At 45.3% G+C, this 25,365-nt stretch overlaps 6 protein-coding genes across 6 annotated transcripts; 5 read left to right on the top strand and 1 right to left on the bottom strand.

The window, feature by feature from the left end:
* Window positions 1-221: 221 nt before the first annotated feature.
* On the top strand, window positions 222-674 carry AOL_s00193g152 (uncharacterized protein; the record flags this gene model as incomplete). Its single annotated transcript, XM_011128763.1, has 1 exon — window positions 222-674. One exon carries the CDS (start codon window positions 222-224, stop codon window positions 672-674), a length of 453 nt encoding a protein of 150 aa, XP_011127065.1.
* A 6,348-nt stretch (window positions 675-7,022) lies between these two features.
* AOL_s00193g151 (uncharacterized protein) lies at window positions 7,023-8,778 on the top strand (the record flags this gene model as incomplete). Its single annotated transcript, XM_011128762.1, has 4 exons — window positions 7,023-8,120; window positions 8,192-8,344; window positions 8,406-8,504; window positions 8,566-8,778. 4 exons carry the CDS (start codon window positions 7,023-7,025, stop codon window positions 8,776-8,778), a joined length of 1,563 nt encoding a protein of 520 aa, XP_011127064.1.
* Window positions 8,779-10,459: 1,681 nt separating this feature from the next.
* Window positions 10,460-13,422, top strand: AOL_s00193g150 (uncharacterized protein; the record flags this gene model as incomplete). Its single annotated transcript, XM_011128761.1, has 7 exons — window positions 10,460-10,493; window positions 10,576-10,628; window positions 10,698-10,791; window positions 10,857-11,155; window positions 11,225-11,377; window positions 11,431-12,045; window positions 12,106-13,422. 7 exons carry the CDS (start codon window positions 10,460-10,462, stop codon window positions 13,420-13,422), a joined length of 2,565 nt encoding a protein of 854 aa, XP_011127063.1.
* A 678-nt stretch (window positions 13,423-14,100) lies between these two features.
* Window positions 14,101-14,513, bottom strand: AOL_s00193g149 (uncharacterized protein; the record flags this gene model as incomplete). Its single annotated transcript, XM_011128760.1, has 2 exons — window positions 14,101-14,299; window positions 14,413-14,513. The coding sequence occupies 2 exons, from the start codon at window positions 14,511-14,513 to the stop codon at window positions 14,101-14,103; spliced, it is 300 nt and encodes a 99-aa protein (XP_011127062.1).
* Window positions 14,514-15,246: 733 nt separating this feature from the next.
* AOL_s00193g148 (uncharacterized protein) lies at window positions 15,247-17,289 on the top strand (the record flags this gene model as incomplete). The annotated part of the gene is made up of 3 exons (XM_011128759.1): window positions 15,247-15,621; window positions 15,709-15,877; window positions 15,953-17,289. 3 exons carry the CDS (start codon window positions 15,247-15,249, stop codon window positions 17,287-17,289), a joined length of 1,881 nt encoding a protein of 626 aa, XP_011127061.1.
* Window positions 17,290-23,239: 5,950 nt separating this feature from the next.
* Window positions 23,240-24,307, top strand: AOL_s00193g147 (uncharacterized protein; the record flags this gene model as incomplete). Its single annotated transcript, XM_011128758.1, has 1 exon — window positions 23,240-24,307. One exon carries the CDS (start codon window positions 23,240-23,242, stop codon window positions 24,305-24,307), a length of 1,068 nt encoding a protein of 355 aa, XP_011127060.1.
* Window positions 24,308-25,365: the final 1,058 nt, after the last annotated feature.

Raw genomic sequence — 25,365 nt, 5'->3', positions numbered from 1 at the left:
CCAGTAGCCTCTCTACCAACAAGCCAAATCATCAATAACATCTATCGGTCCTTACAGTCCTTTCAACGAAGATATCACCAATAAAAAGTTTCATCTGTATAATTATAAGCATAGCTAGCTGTCGCAAGTCGAAGCCTTTCAACCGTATAATATTCATATCTCGATATTCACTTTAATACTCAAACTTCAAAACAAAACAAAAACAAACTTCATCTTTCAAAATGCAATTCCAAACTCTCGTCCCAACTCAATCCGAGCCAATCCACACTCCTCACTCGGCTCTCTCTCACCACGCAACCATGGTCCGCAGGGAATCAACCTTCCTCGCCCTCACCGAGGAACCCGCTGTTGCCCCATGGTTCTTGAGACAGCGACGACCATCCAACTTCCTCGTTTTGGCTCCAGTTACTTCTGAGTCTTACCCATCTGCTCCAAGACCACAACGGGCAACCATCATGACCTACAGCAAGGATAACGAGGAAGCCATCGCTTCCTCTCCAGAGCTTGGTCCATCCGCAGCTATCCTTCCAGTTGAGCCAATGGTCCTCAAGACTCGACGAAGCACCAGTGTCAGCTCCACCAGCAGCGAGGGTCGCCGACTCAGGTTCCTCAAGCTTAACCCAGTCCACTGGGGCGGTGAGGAGGGCGAGGATGACTACGCCATTGAGGAGTAAACTGCTTCGCGCTCTTCTAGCAAAGTAGTTTTCTTTATCATACTTTTTAATATCATACGACCAACCGGCGTTTCCCGATCACTATTTCCTTTACTCTCATAATACCACGGTCGCTTATTTCTTCATGACCAAAAAAAATTCAAAACTCTTCTTTCATTGTGGAGTTCACGAGGAGGCTACTCTTATTGTACTTGTACGATTGTTTTCTTCTTTCTTCTGCATCATATTTCTTATGTTACGGCGGACTATGACAGCGTTTTCGGTGGAGTTCTTTTTTTCCCTTTTCTAGCTAGCTTGCTTGTGGTTTACAATTGTGATATCCTTGGAGGGACTGGGACTGTAAATGTTTTGATAGATACTGGCGAGGAAAAGCAGATTTTTTTTTATCAGAAATGGGATGACAAAAAAAAATATCATGTTCTCAAGTAGTCTTTAGCTTAGCTTAGTTTGAGAGACATTCAAATCGATATTTTTCACTCTTTTCTAAAAAAACAATCCATATTTCGTAGAATTTTTCTTAACTTGTTCATAGGAATTCCCCTTAATTTCAACACAATATTTTGATCGATCTCTAGTAAATGACGATAATATTTCCTCTGCGAAGAGATATGATAGCATTCGCAATCGCTACGACTTCTTTGTTTGCGTTAACGAAGAATTCGGCTTCTGATAGTGCTGTAGCCATACGGAGTACTTTTCGGGCAATCACGCTAGATGCCGGAGATCCGGGACCCTGTTATCGTCACGGAAAATTTCGACTTTCCCTTCTATCTCTTTAAATTTGGTACGGAACAAGGCCGAGAACGTGAACGACAATTAAAAGATAGAAAGGAGATAAAACTGGTGCCTCTTGAAAGAAAGTCGGATTTTCGTTTTCGCGGGATTTAAAATTTTTCCTTTCATTTTTTTTATGAAATCTCGGAACATCGATGCATACATCGAGGGTTTCAAGCAGAGAAGATCTCTCTATGATTTAGATATCTTTCTGGTCTCGAGACTATCCATTTCTTTCCTATCGACTATCTACCAACACAACTCAAGACTCTTGATCTCGTGAAATTTCCACAGAGTGTTCCATCCCGAATTCAAAAATGTACCCCTCGGTGATCGCGGCAAAATTATATATATATATCTGGGGAACAATCACTGGGATGGCCCTCTAACCTACTGTCACTTTTTGTTTTAGCAGGAAAGTCGGAAAATAACCCAAGACGGGTACTTGAATACGATGTTGCATAGTTCTGCTCGAATACAAAAAAAAGTTTTCCCACAGTTCCTGCTTTCTTTTAAAATACTCTTTTAATTCTTTCTTCTCTTTCTTCCCTATTCACATCTCAGTGCGCATGCATGACCCCTCATATATCTGCACCAATAGATCAAGTCCTGTAAGCTTCAGCTGATAAACTTCATGCAAGTAATGCATTAGTCAAAAGACCGTATTTGCATTCAAGATGATTATCAAAACCGTTCTACTGGCGCTTTGCAGTTCTCTTGACGAAGCGAACCAATCTTGACACATGATTATTATTATTATTCTTATTATTAGGCCCACCCACGCAAATGTCACAAATAAGCTTAACTGGAAAGAAAGAAAGGGAAACAATCACTTTTTTCTTGTCGCTGAACGGAGAAAGTGATATTCTCGCTCGCCGTTCATCCGGAATCCTAATTATTTGCAATTGGGGGGGAAAAGAGAGGCTGGTCGGAAAACGAAAGGGAGAGAGAGAGAGGGCCAAGTCTTAGCTAAGAATTTGACAACATTGCTCTGCATGATTTGAAGATGCAAAAGCAAAGCCCCTCCCCCGGAAATCACCTTCATATTTGTATGTGTAGTATCAAACTCTCAAGTTTAAGTACGATTTACATAAGGAGAGGGGAGGGGCTCTTTTCATGGTCACGGTGATGAGGATCGATCCCAGGCTGATTCGGCAAAATGGATAGGTTATCCCCAGAAATTCGATTAAACTTTTGAGTTTTTCTTGGGTGGTGTCTCTTTTTTTTGTTCGGATCTGCAAGATACAAACGTAGATTTCGTTTCCCCACAGCGACCATGGCGCTCTCTCTTTTGGGAAAAGCTGGCCGGGAAGGGTCGAGGGTTCGATAGACATCTATCTGCTATGTATGTACCCCACTTTTTTTTTGCCTGGGGGTGAGGGACGAGGATTCGTAAGTTCTATTCCGTCTCTTTTGTCTCCTACGGAATATGGAAAGCCTTTTTCTTCTTCCTTTTTTTTTCAGCCCTTCTTAGTTTGTGTCTACCGATGTTACAATTGCAGATTGTTACGGAGCGGTAGTAGTTGCACATATGTGCGCGGTACATGGCACATCTACAAACATAAATCCTTCAGCCTGCAGTGGTCGTATTACCTACCAAATAAGGGGAGAGGTGATTGTTAGGTTGCGGCAAAAGAGAAAAAAAAAGTACGGAGTATCTGAAGATGCCATTTTGCTCGACATGGTTATCCTTCCCCCTCGGAATTCGAGGGAAAAATGGGAGTACATGATTGGTACTTTTGGCTACTTGGATCATCCCGCTGGGCGGCTAGCAGTGTGGCGGGTGGGAAAGAACGTGCTTTCCAATTTTGGGGTTTAGGTGGGGTTTCTTTTCGGCGAAGGCAGTACGGCAGTCAAGCCCGTTGGACAAGGGGCTTTGGGAGATGCATATTGTGGCTTGCTGAAGTGGAATGCTGTCTTGGGTCGCTCAACCCTCTTTGGATAAAGGTGGAGAGGTCTGACAGGGGTTTTTGCGAAGCGTTCATAGTATTGTCTTGTAAGTGTGAAATTTGGTTGATGGATTTTTGGAACTGTGGAGAGGTGTGGCAGCCAAAATAAAAAATAAAAAGTGATAGCGGTGAGGCTGTCGATGTTTCTTCATGTAGTCGAGATAAGGTACTTTACCTCTGGGGGAATTCCGAGCAGGCGAACTTTGTGGTTTGCATGTAATTAGTATGACGGCGCCATTTGAAGAATTAAAAATACTTAGAAAGGAAACAAAGCCTTGCAAGCTTGATTTATTGGAAATAGTAAGGTTGATTTGGGTTCCTGAACTTGTTCGATTGCGACAACCAGGGGCGCTGAATTCGAAAGATTGTTTATGGCAATGAGGCCGCTAAAGGGGAATGCACTCCCGGTGACGGATATGCATCTGGCATGGTCTTCGATAGATCATATACTATTTAATATCTTTCTCTCTCTTCCATGTAAGGCGACGGACGGGTCGCTATGATCTATAATCCATCCTGTTATAAGAGCCCACTCCGACAGATCGATTTTAAATGTTTCTCTGAGATTTGGATATTTGTTTCATGAATTCATTAAATTCAGGTGGTACTTTCGCAGTACAATATCGGTACATAAAACATATAACAGCCACTAGTTAGATTCGCAGCTTTCTTCCGTTCCACGTCAAACTTCAGGCGACTGACCCGAGCGGACTGGCTTCGAAAGACAGTTAAGTTAATCTTGAGAGGAAAAGATCCCGTGCGTTCGGTTCAAAACCGTGGCTGCGAGTCTGAACGTTTTTTTTTTTCCCTTTCCTTTCCTTCTATCGACTTCCTAGTCCGCTACAGATGCAAAGTAGCGGGTAACTTTCCTGGAGCCAATTTAAGGATCGTATGTAGCCCATGCCGTGCAGTATCACAGACCACGGGTCCCCCTTCTACCCAACCTTATTTCGCTTGGGTTCACCTGTCCAAGCATTCAATTTCTCTTGACTTGCTTCCACGTTTTTTTTTTTTTTTTCCCTTCTCTTTGTCAGAGACCGAATTTCCCAGGGAATCCGTCGCATTGAATTTGGGGGTAATTCTGGATAATTAGCCGCTAAGGGGGGATTTTTCTGAGGATTGCGCACATCGATATTATCTGTCGAAGAAGGAAAAAAAAGAGAGTCTTTTTTCTTTTCTTTCGAATAAAATCAAAATCGAAGACATCGAAACCCAAAGGCGAGGCGTGTCGTCGGGCGATCCAACAGAGCCTCGCAGGATACCGTTTGTGTCGAGTTGGACAGGATTGCATATTATCTTTGCGCTACTGCGAGAAGGAAGGACCAATACCAGTGCCTCGTTGGCCTGCACTGCAACCTGTCGCTTTGGCATTTCTCATCACTGCACAGTAGTCCGATAGTCTGGTAAGGTAAGATAGCGGATTTCCTTTTTTTTTTTTTTTTTTTTTTTTGTTTGTTTCCGCTGCTATCCCCGAATGCATGCATCATCATCACCATCGTTGTCGTCCATCACCATCGATATCAGCATATCTTCTTTTTCCCACAGAGACCGTTTGCTTTGAGGGGGTTGGCCTGGCGCAATTAGTTCAACGGTAGTCAGCATTAATCGATTGATCGATTGATTGGAATATCCTTCGACAAACAGCGGACTGAGGCCTGACCTGGGGGGGTATACTGCGGTACATTACCTTTTGAGAGAATCCGGGGTGTCCAGCCAACCAGCCAGAAGGAAAGTGCTGAAGGCAAATAAGCGACACGCCTAGGCCACCCTTAATTTCCTCCGTCTTCCTGACCCTCAGAAAACCAACAATCTCATTATTGTCTTTGATTGATTGATTGATTGATTGATTAACTCATTGATTGATTGCGCAGAGTGCCTCTCGTTTTTCCCTCATTTCCCACGTCTGTTCTGGGTTTGCCAACGTGATTCTGGGAGTTCGTTCTGGGAGTTAGTTCTGGTTCTGGTGCTGGTTCTGGTACGGAGTTCGTTCGTTCTGTAAGACCCTCATCCTCATCCTCATCCTCATCCATCCCCCCATCATCATCACCACCATCATCATCATCTGCCATTCATTCATTCATTCATTCTTCCCTTCCACTCTCCTCCTCCCTCTGACATCTCCACCATCTCCCGTTGTTTTCTTGGGTTTTTCGCGGTCGGCTTCACCCTAATTTCTTCCCCCGCCGCCGGTAAAACGAAAAGTATCGCTTTTTTATTTTTATTTTTTGCATTCGTTCGTGTATTTTGTTTCTCTTCGTTCAAAGGAGAAGTAATAGTCCCCCGGGTCAGGTTGATCACAGGCTATTGTCCGTCTCTTTAATTTACTTCACTTCACTTTATTTTACTTTACCTTACACTCTTTTTCCCCCCTCTTCCAAACTATACACACTCTTTTGTCCTCTTGTCTTCTTCTATCTTCTATTTTATACTTTTTTTATATTATTTCTTTCGTATAAGGTTCATTTTATTTTATTTTTATTTTTATTTTTTTATTTTATTTCATCTTTGATAGTATTTCTGTCTGTGGTTCTCGTACTTACATTTCCACCTACGCTTTTGGTTCCAACTCTCAGCTTTTGGCCCATTTCCGCAGCACAAACGGCGGTCCCGATACTTCCATCTTTTCATCAACCTCTCTTCTCACCATCTCCATCATCATCATCATCACCATCACCATCAACCTAACCCCTTTCATCTCTATCTCCCATTACCTCTCCGACTATCTCATCGCGACTTCATCATCCTCTTCCGACATCGGATAAATCTATCGCTTGGCTCTAGAACCTGGGTGAATATCTTATCAAGCCTGAAAAGAAAAGAAAGAGAGAGAGAGAAAAAGCATAGACTGTACGTTTCGCATCCTCGTCTTCTTTCCCTCTCTAGAGGGAATTAATTTTTCCATTCCCGTCCACATAACCGGAGCCACCAGGGAGAACCGGACGAAACGTTTTGTGCAACCGCATCGCGGACCACGCTTTGTTCACTTAAACTTACTCTTCTCCGATCTGCAATTCGAACCTCAACGTGTTCGCAGCAAGACAGTAGACGACGGTGTTTCGCATGGTCCGTCGTTTGACCCGTGTTTGTCACTGTTTCAATTTCGAGAGTGTTGATTTCAGATTCCTGCCGCTTGCGTGAGTTTAAACTTCGAGAGAACATTCTAACTAACAACATACAACTGTGATGACTCCATTATAGATCTTTTTTCCCTTTTTTATTTTTTCTTATCCCCCTTTCTTTTTCCCTTAAATCGCACAGGCTTTCGAGGAATTCTCTAGGTACGAATTGGAGATACTCAGACGCGACTTTTCAGGATCTGTGACTCGAACTACATCGTTCGCAACGATTTCCCCGGCCATCTCATCCTTTATTCATCCCCTAGTCGGACGGGGCTGCGGAGGTGCGTTCAATTTTACTAACCCCGTTTCCGGATGCGCTTTGACAGCCTGCCATACGCATTTTCGTTAATTGCGACGAATCGCTAACGGTTAGATCACAGAATCCCCTTAATACGGGAATCCTCGCTCCTTAAAGGGCACATATTGCACGTGGTATTCGCAGGAACTCGAAATCCCATTCCCTGCCTAAGTTGAAAAGAGAAGAGAACATAAAAAAGGCCGCGAAGATGTCACAAGCTCAGCCCACAGACTCGGGTATGCCTCTCGCCGATTCCTCGTCTTCAAAACCCCAGGATTCTTTACTTTCTCCTTCTCGTCCAAATTCAAAGAATCAACACTCATCTCTGACGTCTACAGCTACGACTGCCAACAATGCTAGTCTGGTGGAAGAGAACGAGGCCGCAAAGGGTTCTAAGCGAAGAAGAAGGGGCGACGGAGCGAGCATAAGGTCAAGCCAGAAGCCGAAACAGGGCAGTGCCTCGAAATTCTTCAGTTCTCTGCTAGGATGCTGCCGGGCGCCGGATTCATATGCAGGAGGTGTCGACGAGAACGCGAGAAAGGCAGAAAGACCACGCACCGAACCGCGAGACAAGGCGAGAGTGCCAGCCGAGGCTACCGCTGGAAAGTCGAAGGAACAGGAACGAGCCGGAACTCCCCCGCCGCCACCAAAGGAGGAACAGGAGACAAAACTCAACGAAAAGGTCCCTATCCCAGCCGAAGAGGCTCCATCTGCGCCAGCGACCTTACCGACAAAAGAGGCTGAAGAACCATCACTGGCCAAGTCCTCTACCGAATCTACTAATGGAGAAGCCAAATTTCCCCGAGCCCCGGAGATGCCAACAACCCCGCCTCCTCCAGCCCCTGAAGCGCCGGAGAACAACCTCTTACCGCCGGCGATAATCCAGGAGCAACAAACCCAGGGAACATCGACAACTACCACTGAACCAGAATATCCCAGCGGACCTTCTGTCACACATACTCCACCTACACCGCATCCAGATGAGGGTAAATCTGATGAAACCAGCTTGCCAGCAGTAACCACCACCGCTACCACCGCCTCGATACCGAGTGATGACAAGCGAAAGTCGACATCTAGCGTCCGACCAACGACGCCAATAGAGACAGACGACTCGGATGCTGACTCGCTGAACCAGGAGACCGGCGCCGCAGATGTGGGCATGGTCCCTGTTCCCGTTCCCGCTGAGATTTTGCCGAGTGAGGATCAAAAATCCAAGTGGCTCCTTCCACCAATTGCCCCAGAACACACTGGCAAGAAATGCCTCGTACTAGACTTGGACGAAACTTTGGTACATAGCAGTTTTAGAGTACGTCAAGTGAATATGCTACTATATTGACAGTCTTTCTTGCATCCGATACTAACTCGATTGTCTTATAGCAACTGCTCCAACAACCGGACTTCACTATACCCGTCGAAATTGAAGGATCTTATCATAACATCTATGTCATAAAACGGCCTGGTGTGGATCAATTCATGAAGAGGGTTGGAGAACTCTATGAAGTTGTTGTCTTTACCGCGTCTGTTTCTAAGGTACGACCTATGAACGCCCTCAACTGTTTAACTTTTGGAATGCTAATTTCTATAAATCTAGTATGGCGACCCGCTTCTTGACCAACTCGACATTCACTCTGTCGTCCACCACCGTCTCTTCCGAGATAGTTGCTACAACCATCAAGGCAACTACGTCAAGGTATACAATTCTGATATGATGACAAACTGCCCTCTTAGAACTCTTGGCTGACGCAACATAGGATCTCTCTCAACTCGGACGTGACTTGAAGGATACTATAATCATCGACAATTCTCCCACCTCTTACATCTTCCACCCGCAGCATGCTCTCCCCGTAAGCAGCTGGTTCTCTGACGCCCATGATAATGAACTGCTGGACCTCATCCCTGTTCTAGAGGATCTAGCAACAACCCAAGTTCGAGACGTTAGTCTCGTTTTGGATGTCTCTCTATAATCTTCTGCATATTTCGGCAGCAGCCCGATATATACACCCTCTGGACGATCATGATCTAAACCTTCTTGCTTTTGCACATTCTGTGTTTCCACCAGCACCTGCCATCTTCGACTTTTGTACAGATACTTCTTAACGCCCTTCACATGCAACGTCTAGTCATCTGAAATCTCCCGGGCATCCCACGGTTTTCGTACCCGAATATTGCAACGGATTGTATTTATGGAACATCGTTTCTTACTACACCGGGACCGGCGTCTCATAGATTAATGATTGTTTCCATAGAGCAAGAAACTCGCGTTGCCTTCGACTACCTTTCCCCTTTCTGCTTTTGTTTTATTATGGACCTTTTGTAACACTTTTATTTCCTTTGTTTCCAACAGCTTCGGCGTCGCTATAGCGTCTTCCATCTCGCCGCCTGGTGCCAGGCAACCTCCGCTTTCCAAAGCATTTCTATCATTTTATTTCCTTTGTTTCAAAACCTTAACACCTCACCTCAACTGTACACTTGGCTGCAAATGGGCGGTTTCGTGAGATAGCGATACTTATAGCCTGCCTTCTCCAGCGATATTCTAGCCTAAGCGTAACCGTTTTTTTCGGTTTTCATCTGGATATCCGCTTACCCCTAGCCTCAGTAGTTTCAAAACCTGTGGTTTCCCTGGTTTGGCTTTCTCTTGCTTCCTTCCCTTTTTTTCTTTCCTTTTCCTTTCCTTTCCTTATCTTTTCTTTTTTCTTTATACAAATGTTAGCGTGCGTGGTGTATCATCATCACCTTACCCATGTTGTCGGCACGTTCCTCACTCTTCGGATCTATCCATAACACCCATCCACCTTCGGGCCCAAAATCATTCTAATTCCGGATCGTTTCTCCATTTCGCAACCCTTTCTTTATTACCTTTCATATTTCCCGTTCTCCTGCTTAGTACTAGTTTTAAACGCTTTACTTCCCTTTCGTAGTTTGTATTGTCTAGTTTATTCATTTATAGCATGGGAACCAGTCTGCTGTTTTCCCCTTGTCTCGTCCCGTCCCGTACCGCACCGATTTCACCTCTCTCAGAAAGTCATATATGTCCCCCCTTCTGCTTTTTTATTCCCTAATTGTAGGATATCATCTAGCATAAACATAGCCTATACCGAGTAGTAGTTTTTAAGTACTAGTTAAATAACACCAGAGAATGAATAACATTTTTAAACATCAAACCGAATGCAAGAGCGCCGTCCCATTTCATACCCGCCTTTTCTACGGAGTACCGATCTTGTGGCTACGGCTTTGGTGCTACGTAGTCTGTCGTCCTGTTGGTATTTGATTGACCAAAAATGTGTTGCGCGGTTGTCAAGTTGGACGTCATTCAATTCGGTCTTACTTAACCGCCTCTTTGTAGCTACTGTGTCGTCTTTCCTCATCCCGCTGAGACCCAGCGACATTACTAACACCAACTTACCATCATCACCACTTCGCTCTTGGCCCAGCTACTCCAGAATTCGGATCGCGTACCTTGGAATTCCATCCGACATCTATTTCACTCTCATCCATAGACTTCCCGTTCATTCATGGTCAATCAAAGACGGTAGCCTATTGGCGAGAGGCTCGTTATAACTCACAGCTGGACTGGTTTGTTTCGAGGGATATAACAGCATTGTTTGGCTACCACGAACCGAAGCTTTTGAAGGGAAGAGAGAAAAGATGGCGAGAAAACGGCCATATGGTGTTTATATCTGTACGTGGGATTCGCTTCGTCAAGTTAGGTTTCGTTTGGTTTAGGGAATTCGTGTGGCTAATACTATACTTTCGCGAGGTAGTCTTGTTTCTCTCCACGCTATCGCTTGCAGCTCACGCGATAGAACCCGTACCGGTATGTCCATTCCCACGAGCCATTGTATAGGTTTTTGAATAGCATTTGGTGTTAACAGGTAGTTGTTAGGAGCATCGGGACGTTCAGAAACCGTTCGGTGTACGACACGGCGATATATTAAACGATGTTATCGATAATCAAGATCAACCCGAGGGAGCTGAATGTATGCCCATCCCAGCATTTTCCACGTAGTATGAAATGGGAACTGATATATTATCTTACACATAGCCCAACAATATGTCACCGAGGCCCTCGAGCTCTTAAATACCATCCGTCCACCCCTATCCAATTCAAGACGCAAGGATTCAACATCGTATTGGATTCATCAGGGTCTATACTGGCTCCAGACGACGCTGGATTTCTTATTCGTTGCCAATGTTCCGACACAGGAAGAACCGTTGAATGGAGAGGCTCGAAGTGCTCCGGCACAGATGAGCAAAACGCTCCTTGAGGCGGAGAATCTACTTATGAGGGCTTTGTCGATGAAAAACCCGGATGCGATGTATCTGTTGGCGGAAATGAACTTCGTAGGTGGCTTTCTAGGGGGGATACCAAGTCGTATGGAAGATGTATGGTTAACAGATATGGTGGTTTAGTATGGCAATTGGTCGCACCCAAGGAATACCGCAACAGCATTTGGTTTCTACAAAGAACTGGCATCTCTTACGGGAAACAGTACGGCTCAAAGCATGCTTGGCTTTTTGTATGCGACTGGCTATGGTGGCATCATACAAAAAGACCAAGGCAAGGTCAGTTGAATAACGTTGAATGCTGGAACGGCATTGTGCTGAAAGATTTATAGGCATTGTTGTATCATACATTCGCTGCCCTCGGAGGGAATGCTCGATCAGAAATGACGCTAGCCTACCGATACCATGCTGGAATCGGCGCACCTAGGAATTGCGAGGAAGCAGCATTCTTCTACAAACGAGTCGCCGACAAGGCAATGGCTTATTACCATTCCGGGCCACCAGGTGGTCACTATCTTCCACGCAACAACCATAAAATCGTCGACGAAATAGGTGGTACCTATGGCGCTGGGGCTAGCGTTGGACACACCGGCCGATTATCAAAAAGAAACGATCATAATTCGCTCTCCTTAATCGACGATATCATTGAGTACCTCTTACTGCTAAGCAACAAAGGAGATCTAGCTGCAACCCAGCAGCTTGCCAAACTGTATTACGACGGGCCTAGAGGGCTCGCTCGTGACCTTAGGAAGGCTCGGGATCTGTACTTCCAGTTGGCTAAGAAGATGTGGACTAAGGATGGTAAAGAGGTCAAAGATCCATCAGATACCGTCATCGAGGTTGCTGCGAAGGCAGCAGGGCACCTTGGGAGGATGTACTTGAGAGGAGAAGCCGTTCCCCAGGATTTTGCCCTCGCGAGGAGATGGTTTGCGAGGGGCTTGAAATATGTTTGTGATTAATCAAATTCCGGTAACAGGGGAGTTAGCTGCTAACATTTTACGATCTAGTCCGATACAGTATCACAGCACGGGATGGCTTATCTCTACGAGCACGGTCTTGCAGGCTTGGAGAAAAATGCGGAGAAAGCAACCAAACTCTATAAGTCAGCGGCCGAGGATGACCATGGTGCGGCCCAAGTTGCTATTGGTAAAATCTTCTACGGCAAAGGCGAGTACGCTATCGCGAACAAGTGGTTTGAGTTAGCTACGCGCCATGGCGAAGTTGAAGCATATTACTACCTAGCAGAGATCAATAACCAAGGAAATGGGCGAGAAAGGAGCTGTGGTATGGCCACGCTATATTTTAAGCACGTTGCCGAGAAGGTAGAGGCTCTGCAAGCACCGCTTGAATGGTCCCACCGGATGTATAAGAGCGGCAACAAGGACGTAGCTATCATTGGATTCATGATGGCGGCAGAACAAGGCTATGAGAGTGGCCAGGCGAATACTGCTTACCTACTCGACCAATTGAAGAGTCGATTTCCGTTGGATTGGTGGCGTGTCAGGCACAGTGATGCCTTGGATGAAGAGTTGGCCTTGATGTATTGGACGAGATCCGCTAAGCAGCAGAATATCGACAGTTACGTCAAAATGGGCGACTACTATCTTGCCGGGGTGGGAACTGAAGCAGACGCTGAGAAGGCTGCGGCTTGTTATACTGCTGCATCCGAGTTCACGCAGAGCGCACAAGCATTGTGGAATCTTGGTTGGATGTATGAGAACGGAATCGGTGTCGGACAGGACTACCACCTTGCGAAACGGTATTATGACCAAGCGTTGGAGACGAATACCGAAGCATACCTACCGGTTACGCTAAGTCTAGTGAGGTTGAGAGTAAGGAGCTTTTGGAATACTGTTACCGGTGGATCAATTAATGCTATTGGGTCGGATCCGGAGCCGGAGAAAAAGGTAACTGTGATGGAGTGGCTAAAGCGGTGGTTTTCCGACGAGAAGCCTCAGTATACACATAATAGGCCTGGGGAGTTCGCGGACCAAGAGGCGGATGCCGCACATGGCGGTCAGGATGGTGATAAAGCTCATCAGGCAGACCCGGGACATGAGTTTTACGGGGATGAGGACGAAGAATTCGTGGAGAATATGGTAATCCTGGGAGTCATGTTCGTGATTGCAGGTTTGATATGGTACAGGAACTGGAGGGCACAGCAACGAGACCAACAACGAAGAAGGGCTGGACAGGCACCAGCGCAAGGGCCTGGTAACGGACACGCTCCGGCTCCCCCACCCGGACCCCAGCCCCCACCAGGATTCCAGGGGTTTGATCCAAGGAATAATGCCTGGCATGTTCCGCCACCCGCTGGCCAATAAATCTTCTTTGTTTTGACGTTTCCTGTTCCTTTTCCCCTACCTTTTGTTAATTTCAATTCTGTAGTACCATATATGGCGTGGAGCTTTTAGTCGAGCATATCGGGAATGATTGGTAGAGCATGTGGTGGTGGTTTACTCTACCGTGTATAAAACTTAAGCCTTTGTTACTCTAGCAGTCAGCGTCTGATTAATATACAAAAAAGCTGTATCTCTTTCACCGGATCAATTACCCAAACGTCGTTCTCAAGGTTACCATTATTTTAGGCTGTTAAGAAGCCCTGTATGCTACTATGCTTAGGGATGCAAATGAGAGCTAATGTAGATTGATTATTGCGTATTATACATGTACACAAGCAAGAAACCTTAACACCATTTCAACAGCCCTGGTATGCAATAGAATAAATCTTTTTGTGTATGTATGTACAGCTGCTGTTCATCTAGATCGGGCATTGGAAACCAACCGTTTCCAATGCAGGCCTCGCAAGCCCAGAGTTGAGATCGTATATGTCGTGCCACGTCGCGCCTAACCCTCCAATTCCGGAGGCCGTTCGTATCCTAGCACGAAGGAGTAGGTGGATTTTGTAGAGTTATGATGTAAATATTTGTTTTCGAAACTCATCCATCGAACGGATAAGATGGTACAGGGTAAGTAATGTGAGAGTTTCAATGAGTGCTTCTCTACATTCCGAACATGCCACCGGCACCAGGAGCACCGCCTTGCCGCGATGCAGCTTGGCTCTGCATTTGCTCGCTGACTTTGACGTTGACCTCGAAGAATTTGGCGACACATCGGTCAAGGCAGACGGATTCGCCTTTGTTCAGCTCGCTTTCTCGGTAGTCCTTTGGAACGCACTTTTTGAAGCAGGAGCTTGTAAGACTGTATTCTCGGGAAGTTAGTTCTCCTGCTTCTCCTTCTTCTTTTTTTCTATACCCATCTCTATATCCTATGGGAATATGGATAGAAATGAATTGAATTGAAGCCTTTCATACCGATTGAACATGTCAGTGACCATCTCGAGTTCTGCCTCAGCGGCCGCGATTTTTTGGGCAGATGTGGGGCCCTGGACCCCGCCGAAACCGAACATGGACATCGTGAAAGGTGTTTTTGGAAGGAGTTAAAGGGCAGACGAGGGAATTCGAAATGGTAGTCGGTTTGGGGAAGAGATTTGATCGGGGTTCCGACGGTGTCCTAGGCTGTTGGTTGTTTCTTTATGATTGGGTCGTGCGAGGGTTTTTTTTGTTCTAAGTTCCAAGGTTTCGAGGTTTTTCGTTTAAAGCGGCTCTTTCATTCAACACGGTGGGACGTCACCCTCTTGGTCTTTTTTTTTTTTTTCCTTTATCGATACGGCAGGACGGGAAAAAAAATTATTATAAGCGAGCCTTTTCGTTTGCGACTTTCAAGTTTTACTTCGAACAGAAACATTCACGACGATTCATTAGAGCAGAGACGACGGAGAAAGCCTTGATTGGCGGCTGACGGTTATAGGTATGTGGATTGGATTATGCTTCGTACTGTTACATTACGATCAATTTCTCACCGCCCATCTTCCCACCCCCCTTATGATGAGTACCAAATATCAAGAACCGTTGCGAATGACCTGGAGGGTTATTCTTCCGGGCGTGACTTGAACAAGCTTCGCATGCTTTTCTCTCTGATTTCATTTCATTTCATTCTATCTATTCAAATTACACTTTGATTCCTTCGATCGAACTTGTTTCATCCGACTAACCGGCGTGGAAATGGGAGGAGTAGTAGTAGGGTCTGACGCGCGTGGTGGACTGGCACTTCCCCCGCGACGTATTCACACACTCTCTTGTATAAGAATGTCACTGCCGGCTAGGTATATAGCCGCGACTGGCAGACGGGTCTGCTGCTGTCGTTCTTTTAGACCCGTTGTGAGGTCAAGGGTTCTGCCCTCTGTTTCTTCTCCTTCACATATTCTTCAACGTCGTCTGTTGAGTCAGACGGCACCGCAAGATGGAAGTCATATTCCGTTGCCTGCTAGTCCTTTAGCGGCTCAAGTGCGGGAGAGTAATGTACTTGAAGACCGGTGGGAAGAGGTGGCGACTGGAAGGGGCGATGTTGAATATTATCCGAGGATAAAACCGGATGTTGAACGTCGTGTTAGTATAAGAGAGTTTTGTGATAGATACTCTTATTTGGGGAATGAGACAATTGAGGAGGATGAGAAGCATTTAGTAACTGTTTATGGTCTGTTCCCTAAGTCTTTCTTTTAGGAAGGTGATATTGGGGTGGCATGATATTAACTGTTGGTGTTTGGGTAGGGTAAAGGAAGGATCAAAACAATACGCAAGTCATCGTCTAAACTAAGGTTCCTTGATCTTGTTGCCGATGGGTTCAAGATCCAAGTTATGAGCAGCTTTGGCCGGTCGGGGGCAGAGCGTGCGGATTTTGATAGTGCGCATTCGAAACTGAAGAAAGGGGATATCATAGGTAGCTAAATGCATCCTCTATTTGACTATATAAAAGGAAAAAAGGATACTAACGACGCCCGCTTTCCCATTCTAGCTATTACTGGGTTACCCGGGAGGACCAAGGCAGGAGAGATATCCATCTACGCGACAGAATTACCACAATCCTTGTCGCCTTGTCTTCATGTCCCGCCTTTGGAACTCGAGGATGTGGAGAAGAGGTTCCAATCCCGTCATGTGGATTTGATGGTTAACCCTCTTCCTCTGCATGTCCTCAAAGCACGATCCTTTATCATCAACTGGATGCGAAACTTTTTCCTACAAAGAGAATTCGTTGAAGTTTCCACCCCCATCCTCGCCGAACTTTCCGGCGGCGCGGCTGCGAAGCCCTTCGAGACCGCCTCGAAAGTCTTCGGGTCAGACAAAAAGATGCAACTTAGGATCGCACCGGAGTTATGGCTGAAACGACTGGTTGTTGGAGGTCTCCACCGAGTCTTTGAGATTGGTCCGAATTTTAGAAACGAAAACGCCGATGCGACGCATAATCCCGAGTTTTATACCTGCGAGTTCTACGAGGCGTTTACCGACATTGAAGGGTTGAAACGGACGACTACGGAGATGTTGGTCAATTTATTCAGCGACTTTGAAAAGGCTAGACCTCAGCGGTTTCCCAACATCGAGGCTTATAGTAGTCGAGAATTGACTATTGAAGTCAAAGCGCCTTTCCGTGAGATCGATTTTATCAGTGGGATAGAGGACGCGATAGGTTGTCGGCTACCGACTCTAGACGAACCGGATGCAACAGAGCGGTTACTGGAGATCATCGATGATAATGAGATCGGTAGACCCGTGAACTGTACGTTACCGGGTATACTAGATTATCTCGCATCAGAGTTCCTCGAACCGGAGTGTATACAACCCACGTTTCTGACAGACATACCAGCCTGTCTATCACCGCTCTCCAAGACCAGCAGACGAGAAAGTGACGGACAACTCGTCGCACACCGTGCCGAGTTATACATAGGAGGAAAGGAACTAGCGAACCTATACGAAGAGGAGAACTCACCGTTCGAACAGCGAAGGAAGTTTATCGAACAGAACAAATTCAGAGCTGTTGCTGCATTAGAGGCAGGTGAGGACTTGCCAATCGAGATTTTGGAGGAGGCGGAACAAGTCTTGCCGGAGATGCCTGTTGATGAAAGCTACATTGGAGCTTTGGAGTGGGGGTTACCGCCAACTGGAGGCTGGGGGATGGGTCTAGATCGACTCGTGATGCTACTATGCAATGTTCAGAGGATCGGGGATGTTATGGCATTTGGAGGTCTAAGGGGCACCGTATTGGCAGGCCGAGGTCTTCACAAACGTGTGGAAGAAGAAGAGGGGAAGGAGATTGCAGCGCCGGCAGCGGACAAAGCGCAGGATAACCTGGAATAATCCGAACAAACGAAACAAAGCAAAGGCACACACTCTCTCTTTCTCCTTCGTCGATCAACGGTGGCGGTCTGTGAGCAATCCCGACAACTGGGGAAGATCGAGCCATTGCAAGGTAAAGCGAAGCCAAAGCAAATCAAATCTTCTGGCTGTGCGGCGCGAGACCCCAAAATAAAAATAAAAATAAAAAAATAGTAGGGAATCGAAAAGCCATGTTTCGGGACATGGATAGGAATATATTTATCCGGTTCGCTCCTCGAAACGAATGGGCAAACAAACAAGAATAACAAAAGATCTTCCCAAATATGGCATTTCGTTCCGTGGTCCTGGGGCCGGCTGTGATACCCTCTCTCTCTTTTTCTCTTTGGCAATTGTATATATTTTTGGGAGATATCATACTATTATTACTATTGATATTTTTGTTGCCGTCGTATCATAATTATCGGGGGGTGTGTGTGTGAGTGTGTGAGTGTGAGTGCACTAACTCTGCACGCATATAGTTCATTGATGTTACACAAGGATTATTGTTCCTCGCTAGTGCTGTTAACTTAATCAGTGGAGACAGTCGGCGACGCAAATATTCGCGTTTAGGAAAACCTTCTTTGAATTTGAACAAGGAATATCTTTGTAAGGAACGGAATAAAAAAAAAGACTAGGGTCGAAGGTTAATGCACTATGTCCGTTCAAACTTTTTTTTTTTTTTTTTTTTTTTTTTGAGGTTGTTGTTGTTTCATGGATTATATGACATGATCAATTGCTCAATTTAGTGATAACGAACTTCACCGATCTTTAGATGGTTTAATATTGTTTTTTTTTTTCCTTTCCCTCTCTTTGCTTTGCAGGTTGGGTTTCAGAATTTTTGCAAGGTCGGACGGGAATCTAGATTCCCAAATCCTAAAATTGCTATGCATCGGTCAGATGATACCATGCAGGTACTGAAAAGCAACAGTAGTAGCAAGACAAAAAAAAAAAGAGCCGAGGGAAAGAGGAAGAGAGAGTGATAGATAGATCTCGAAATTTAATTTCAATTGTCCACGAGACCAGAAAAAGGTCCATTGGTTTCATGTTATCCCTTCCCGGGGGTTGCTAGAGCTCGCTGGCACAGCGATCCCCAGAGCCCATCGATGATAATGTGACTGGTAATTTTTAAGACATTTATTTTACAATTTCATTTCATTTTATTTTATTTTTTTGACGATGATAGCTAAGACTTGTTACGATATAGGGAAAGCTTTTCGTTAAAACTTGACGTATTCCTGGTCGGTGTCAGTCAGTCACGATTGAAAAGCAGAATTATGAAACGAACAGGGCTCTGCATCAGAAAGGTATGCACATTGGACCATGACGCCCATTGCATTTGGAAGAATCATCCTCGTCATGTCATTTGCCAGACGAAAAAGCCTTGTGGTAAATGCAAGGGCGGACGGGCGAAACCTTCAAAGTTAGTTAAACGCTATAGGATTATCGAACTATCATTATTGGTAGGTTTTGTATGCAAGTATGTCAATCCCCGAAAAAGTCCGATGTGGGATATAGACGACCGGGATTTGGGGATATCGCATGATCGATGGGGGCGGGTTTAATTAATCTTGCCTGACTTGCTAGGTCACATACCTCTTGATTCAATTTGAAAATGCAATGCGGCGAAACTCTCTGACTTACCCTGTTGCGATAGATGATATTATACTTGAAGTTAGGTATACAAGTATGTACTTAGTATGTTAAGTCAGTATAAAGATATTCTCAGCTTGCTGTGAGCTCCACAAATCGAAAACATCAAACTGTTAGGGCCCTAGTTCGGGCCCGGAAGCAGGGTTTGGAGTCTTGGCCGTTTGCCTTGTGAATCTCAAGTGGGAGATTTCTTCGATGTATGTTCAGATGTGGAGTACTTTTGTATCGATTCTTTGCAGCCTGTTCTTTGTCGCCTCGATGTTCAGCTATAACCGCGCAGCTGTGGGAAGTTTCTGGTCGCCTGTTTGACCTGTGTATGAGGCAACAACGGTCACTCGGGGGCTGTGGGTGTTAGGTATAGAGTAGCAGCATGTATAGCTGGCTCGGCAATTGCCATGGGGAGAGGTAAGAGGATATCGTTCAACCAGCCACCTTGTTTGAATTTATCGCAGATGCGAAAGATTTCAAATTTAGGTGAGTTGCCAGCCGGCGTGCAGTCCAAGGTCGTTGGCATTGCGGCCTGGTGGTGAGGCGCTAAAAACAAACGGCTCGGTACCTAAAAATCCGGCTCTCTTTTTCCTGACAGAAACGGCGTGCGGGCATTTGGGTCAAGGCAACGGGCGTTGACGTTTTTCCTGGGGGTGACGAGGTGAAAGAACGAATGGTTATCCTGAACACCCTCGATTGCTGAAACGGGAGGGAAGGGTGTCACCTTTTTCTTTTTCGTGACGCTCGCTCGTCAGTTCAGGCCGTAGGGCTAGTTCTAGTTTAGGACTTACCACATTCGAATAGACTTGGATGTATTTTCCGATGCACCTAGAAATTTGATGACGGATGGTGTGTTCCCTTCTTTTCCTCGTCTATGTATGTAAGGGTATGCAGGACCTACATAGTGTATGTATGTAGGTCGAATGGTCAATGGCCATGCCGTTGGGGGTTTGCAGATGCGTCACATGTATGCAGCCGAACAGATCTAGTGCAGCTCTAGTACGGAATCCCAAATGGAAGGAGCTGCAGAAGTTGGTGTCTTTTTTTTCCTCATCTTTCTCAATTTGATTGATGAGGCACGGTCTGTGTCAAATGTCCCAAATCTTTTTCCCCTCTGCAAGCCAAGAATGTCTTTCTGAAGGGTACTCTGCGGTATGTAGTGTGCCCGATACCCTGCTGCTGCAGCCAACAGTCAGGATATTTCTAAGACCTGTGTGAACGAATAGATACCCTGAACATACAACCTTAGTGTGCAAGGTTGACATTGTTGGTAGGAAGCCCAAAGTAGAAAGGACCGACTTTCTTTTTCTACTTCGTAATTTTCTGGAAAATTACCATAAGAAGACTAGCTTATTATCAGAGACCCTGGTCCGCGAATGGTGGTTCTTTTTTTGTACTCAGCCTCAAGCGTTCCTTTCCATCTTGGGACTGGTTATGCTCTTCATACTGTGTACGTAGTAAGCATCAGTCTGGGGGTAAGCATGCGCAAGCCTTCCCTCTCAAAAGAGCCGCGGGTGCTTGTCTCTGATACGGAGGACCCATGTATGCCCTTCTATCTGTGCTCTTTCTCTTTTTGAACGATGGGGACTTGCACTTGAACATGACGACAATCAATGATCCGTACTTTTGTGGCACCCATATGTCAGGTAACAGCAAATGTACCGGGTTTTTTTTTGTTGGGATTAGAAATTTGACAGGCACGACGACGCAGATGGTCAAGTAGCATGTACGCACATGTAATGGTTGTGAGTCGGGGCAAGCCTCCCGTTTCAATACCCCGTGAAGCCTTCCCAATGTAATGCCAAAATCTGTTGTGGAACAGTGGCCTTCTGCTATCGCAGAACCTGTCGTGTGTGCATACATAGCACTGCGCGGGGGAATGAGGAGGAGGCGCATCACAAGTGTGAAAATCTATTAAACGTACAGACGCCAAGGGCATCCGTCCAAAGACGATGCGCGATGTAATTCAATGCCCAACCATCTAATTCGATTCGCCCCAGAATTAAAATTAAATTTGAATCGGTGGAAAAGCTTGGGAATGAACCTGCATGCATGTGGACGCATGCTGCTAGCATGCTTTCCTCAGTCGACCCAGGGTGAGGACCTAGTCAGTACGGAAGTAAGTAAGTATTTTTGACGTACCGAATGGCGGGATCCTTTCGCTGCGGGTGCTCTGTGCCCTTTCAGTGCGACAATCGGATTACCTGCTCTGTGGGTTCGGTATTGAGGGCACGTAAGTAGACAGGTCAGCGCAGGAAGGCCCTAGGTCGATAGCCAGGAAAGCCACCAAACATATTCCTTTTTTACATCTTTTCCTTTTGGGCACAGCGTGCAGGCCTGAGAATCATTTGAAAAAAAAAAACCGCGACATGGGTTCATACATAAGGTCGGCTGTAAGTCAAAGACGGCAGAAGCAATGATGCATGGACTTGTAAGCAGCCCAAGAGAAACAAAAAGTAAACCGTAGGTGGAGGTGAAAAAGAAAAGTGAACTGTAGATGGAGGTGAAAAAAAAAAAAAATTCAACTCGCTCGCTCATACATCATGTACGTAGGACACCGGTGCAATTAGTGAGCTTCCCTTTTGTGGATGTCCTCAATGATGCTAAGGCGTATTTAGGTCATTTTTAAGGCTCGGGAAGATGCAAGTGCCTTTCCTACTGGCACCCGCCCCTTAACCTTCAACACAGTTAGGTAGGTTTTGCCTGAGAGTGTCATCTTTCCTGAATTATCGGACTGAGGTTGGTAGCCGAACACGAACCCTGGCGAGTACTATGTAAATATTAGGTGGTAATGAAGTATGTAAGTACTTACTTCCATACATACTTCGTATTCGGGTACAGGGTACAATGTACATACATATAGTTCTTACTAACCTGTACTCGACAAGCAAGCAATGCTATCGTCCATAGCAGATGTACACACCCACCCGGGCACATATGATAGGCCTGTCTGTTTGTAAGTTTAGCGCAGCCAATTGCTCTGGAAGTAGAATGCCTGTTCGTTCGAGGTCAGAAAGCTTTCGATACCATGCCAAAAAAAAAAAAAAAAAAAAATTAAGAGACGCCACGGTACTAGGATGGGCCTTTTGCTTTTGGGGACCATCTCTAATTCTTTGCCTTTCGTTGGAAACGTATGTAGATATCGATAGTAGTACTCGTTGCTTTTTTCCCTGCTTTGAAGAGGTCCGTCATTCAGTTGAAGCTTGCTGGCCTACGACCTACCAGGACCCAGTCCGCATGTCCGCCCAGCTAGAGGTTTCGAAACCAGATGCATACAGCGAGCGATCTTTCTTTTTTCTGAAAAAGAGAGAGAGAAAATTAGAACGTGATGAGACCGACTTCCGGGATAAAGTACGTTACTAATGAAGTACTTCCGTATGTACTTGCATGCATACGTACTTACTTACCTGCAGACCTGTATGTCCTAAGCTCAGCTTGAGCTGGCGATGGCCCGCCCGGGAGGTGAGGGGAAGGTTAATGGGAAGGGATCCGGACGCTTGTAGGCATCTACCTCTCGATTGGGGGCATGCCTCGTTTTGCTTTTGCTTTTGACATTGTCCAGACGAACTTGGCTTCTCATCAAGCAAGGACCGAAGGAATTTATTACCGGTCACCACACCCAAAAAAGGCCAACCCACACCGCTGCACACCACCCACACCACACCACTGCACACCCTTCCCTTCCTCGCATGCAGCTCGCAGCCAGCCAACTTATCCCCATATTGCATCCCACATACCTTTTTACTTAACTTAAGTACTTACTTATTTATATAAACCTCGCCAGGTGCCCTTAGCTTTCCCGCAATTTTCTTGTATAAATTAATTATTTCGTCGATGCATCTCGCAGTACCAGTTTGAATATCTACATCGTTTTTTCTATACCACAAGGACATCTCTTCGCACAGACACATACACAGACATACGCACAGTATCAATTTCTATTGAACGTTATCATTACCACCTCTCGGGGACACAATACTTTATATATACACCATATACCTAGTAGATACAAACTAGGGATATTGCATCCTTCAATAAGGTATCTTACATACCTACGGTAGCAATATTTTCAACTATTTTCCATTTCTCTCTGTTAATTCCCAGATCCTATTTTTCTCTGTCGTCTTTCTCTTCCTCTCCCCTCTTCCCTATTTCTCTCTTGCGACACATCATCATTCTCTTGATATCTATATCCTTCCGGACAGGTTTTATGCATATAATCAAGGCTCCTCCGCCTCTTAACATACTCTCCAGCCTTTTGAAGCCATCTACAATATCATTCTCAAAGTCCGCAATGCCAGGCGTCACACTACCTATCCCAGCTCCTGAGCCACGCAGACCTTCAATCTGGGAGCCTTCCTTTGGTCGTGACTGGACTCTTTACCCGGACTCTCCAACCCTCTCTCATACTTTTGATGATGTCGACTTGGATGACATTACCAAGCGAGGTGTCTCGAAGGCTGCATCGTTCAAGGAGCAAGAGTACGATCCGGCCATGCTGATGTACCATCCATACGACAAGACTGATGCCCAATCTTATCCACAGCCATTTGAGTGGGAGAAATGGTTTGATGACCTCGCCGATCTTCCCTCTCAGGCTCGTTCTCCATCTATTACATCGGCAAAGACTATGGATACAACCGAAGTAGCAGCTTCAGCTTCGAGGAGAGGAAGTGTCCAGCAGTTCACTCCCTCTGGTAGCGGATCTTCTTTCTCTCACATCACACCTATTTCTCGCCGAAGCAGTTGTGCAGACACTTCGTCTAGAATATCTCGCCGTCAGGATCCTGCCGCCTACCTAGCCAACAAAAGACTCTCTTCTTTACTATCTTCTTTCTCCTTTTGTCAGTCTCAAGACTCTCTATATCAGCCTAGTAGACCTTCACAAGACATTGGTCCTTTATCCCTTCGGACCTCTAGGACTAGCTTCTCACTCGCCCCAACAATCACAAGTACAAGTACATCTTCGTCCCGTTCGGCTTCCAGCCTCCACCCAAATGTCCCACGTCGCCGACGGAGCAGCACCAAGAGGCGTAATACTGCTTTGCTCCTTTCTCACATGGGTGCTAGCCTTACACCTTACCGAATGGATTCTTACTCTTCAGAACTACAGAAAGTTGTTTCTGGGATCCCAATTTCAGCTTTCATTCATCCAAAGATGCACATCCCTGGGAGTTTGGAGTACGGACCCGTGGAAGAAGATGGAGGTTATAGTGATGCTTATCCCTTGAGGCATACGAGACAATGGTCATTCGATATACTTGGTTTGGCCGATGCACAAGGTGACTTGGTCATGGACGGCATCGAGTGGGAATCTGTTATTTCGGGGGGAGACGGTGCTTCCTTCTCTGAAGCAGCATAACAACTTTCTTCCTCTTGTCCCTCCTCTTTCTTCTCCCACCCCCTCTCTTTTATTTTTTTACCTCTCTATTCTCTTTTCCTTTATCCTTGTTTCTCTCTTGGGTACCATTTTCACGGGTCAAACGGCAGGGTCTTCGCACGGTTTCCATTTTCATTTGTCTTCGGGGTTTACCTATAACCATAGCGAATCATTAATTGGGTTTTCTTTCCATCTATTATTCCTTCTTTTCTTTCTTATTTTTATATTTTTTCTCTTCGTATGTATATATTTACGATATCCCCTTTTTTGCCTCTCATTTTGCATTACGGCTTTTACCCTTTTCATACCACGGACGGATTTCTTTTATGGGTTATATTTCTTCAGCCTTTTGTTCTTCTTTTTTTTCTCTTCAGGGTTTGCTTTACTGGATGCATGTTTCTCTTTTTTTTTGGTATTCATTTTACATTTTACATTTCACTTGCATTGTATTGCATTTGGATCAACGGGCCTTGGGTATGGGATATGTATGGACATGAACATAGATAGTTTTTAGCGTATGTATATATATATATACACACACTTGCGGTATTTCATCAGTCATGTATACCAATGAATTTTGTATTTACTATCTTTTTCATTGTATCATTTTTCCCAAAACGAAAATTAAAATTAAAAATTAAAAATAGAGAGTCGAGGGTTTCTAAATCTAGAGTTGCATTGAAAGTACTCTTCATAAATTCTATATTTAAATTTTGTCTTTTTTTTTTTTTTTTTTCCAACACGGCAGCCGGCGAGCGGGTAGCCTCGAATCGATCCAGGCGAGCAGGTTGCAAGTTGGTTCGCAGGATCCAAAACTGCAAAGTACGTGGGTACATATACATTTTAGTAATTTTTAAATAGCTTTTATGTATATTAGTTAATTATCTATGCTAACTAGCATGTTGATATCATAAAAACGTAATGAAAGCCCTATCTCCACACGATCGCGATTAAACGGGGATAACGGAATGGAATCTTGAGAAACCAGCGCCGAATAAAGATGTAAGAAACGCAGAATGCAACATCCATGCTACCAACTC

The sequence above is a fragment of the Orbilia oligospora genome, assembly GCF_000225545.1.
Source record: "Orbilia oligospora ATCC 24927 unplaced genomic scaffold scaffold00193, whole genome shotgun sequence".
Taxonomy (NCBI): domain Eukaryota; kingdom Fungi; phylum Ascomycota; class Orbiliomycetes; order Orbiliales; family Orbiliaceae; genus Orbilia; species Orbilia oligospora.
The sequence above is the reverse complement of the archived record's forward strand: the minus strand, read 5'-3'. Positions and strand labels throughout refer to the sequence as shown.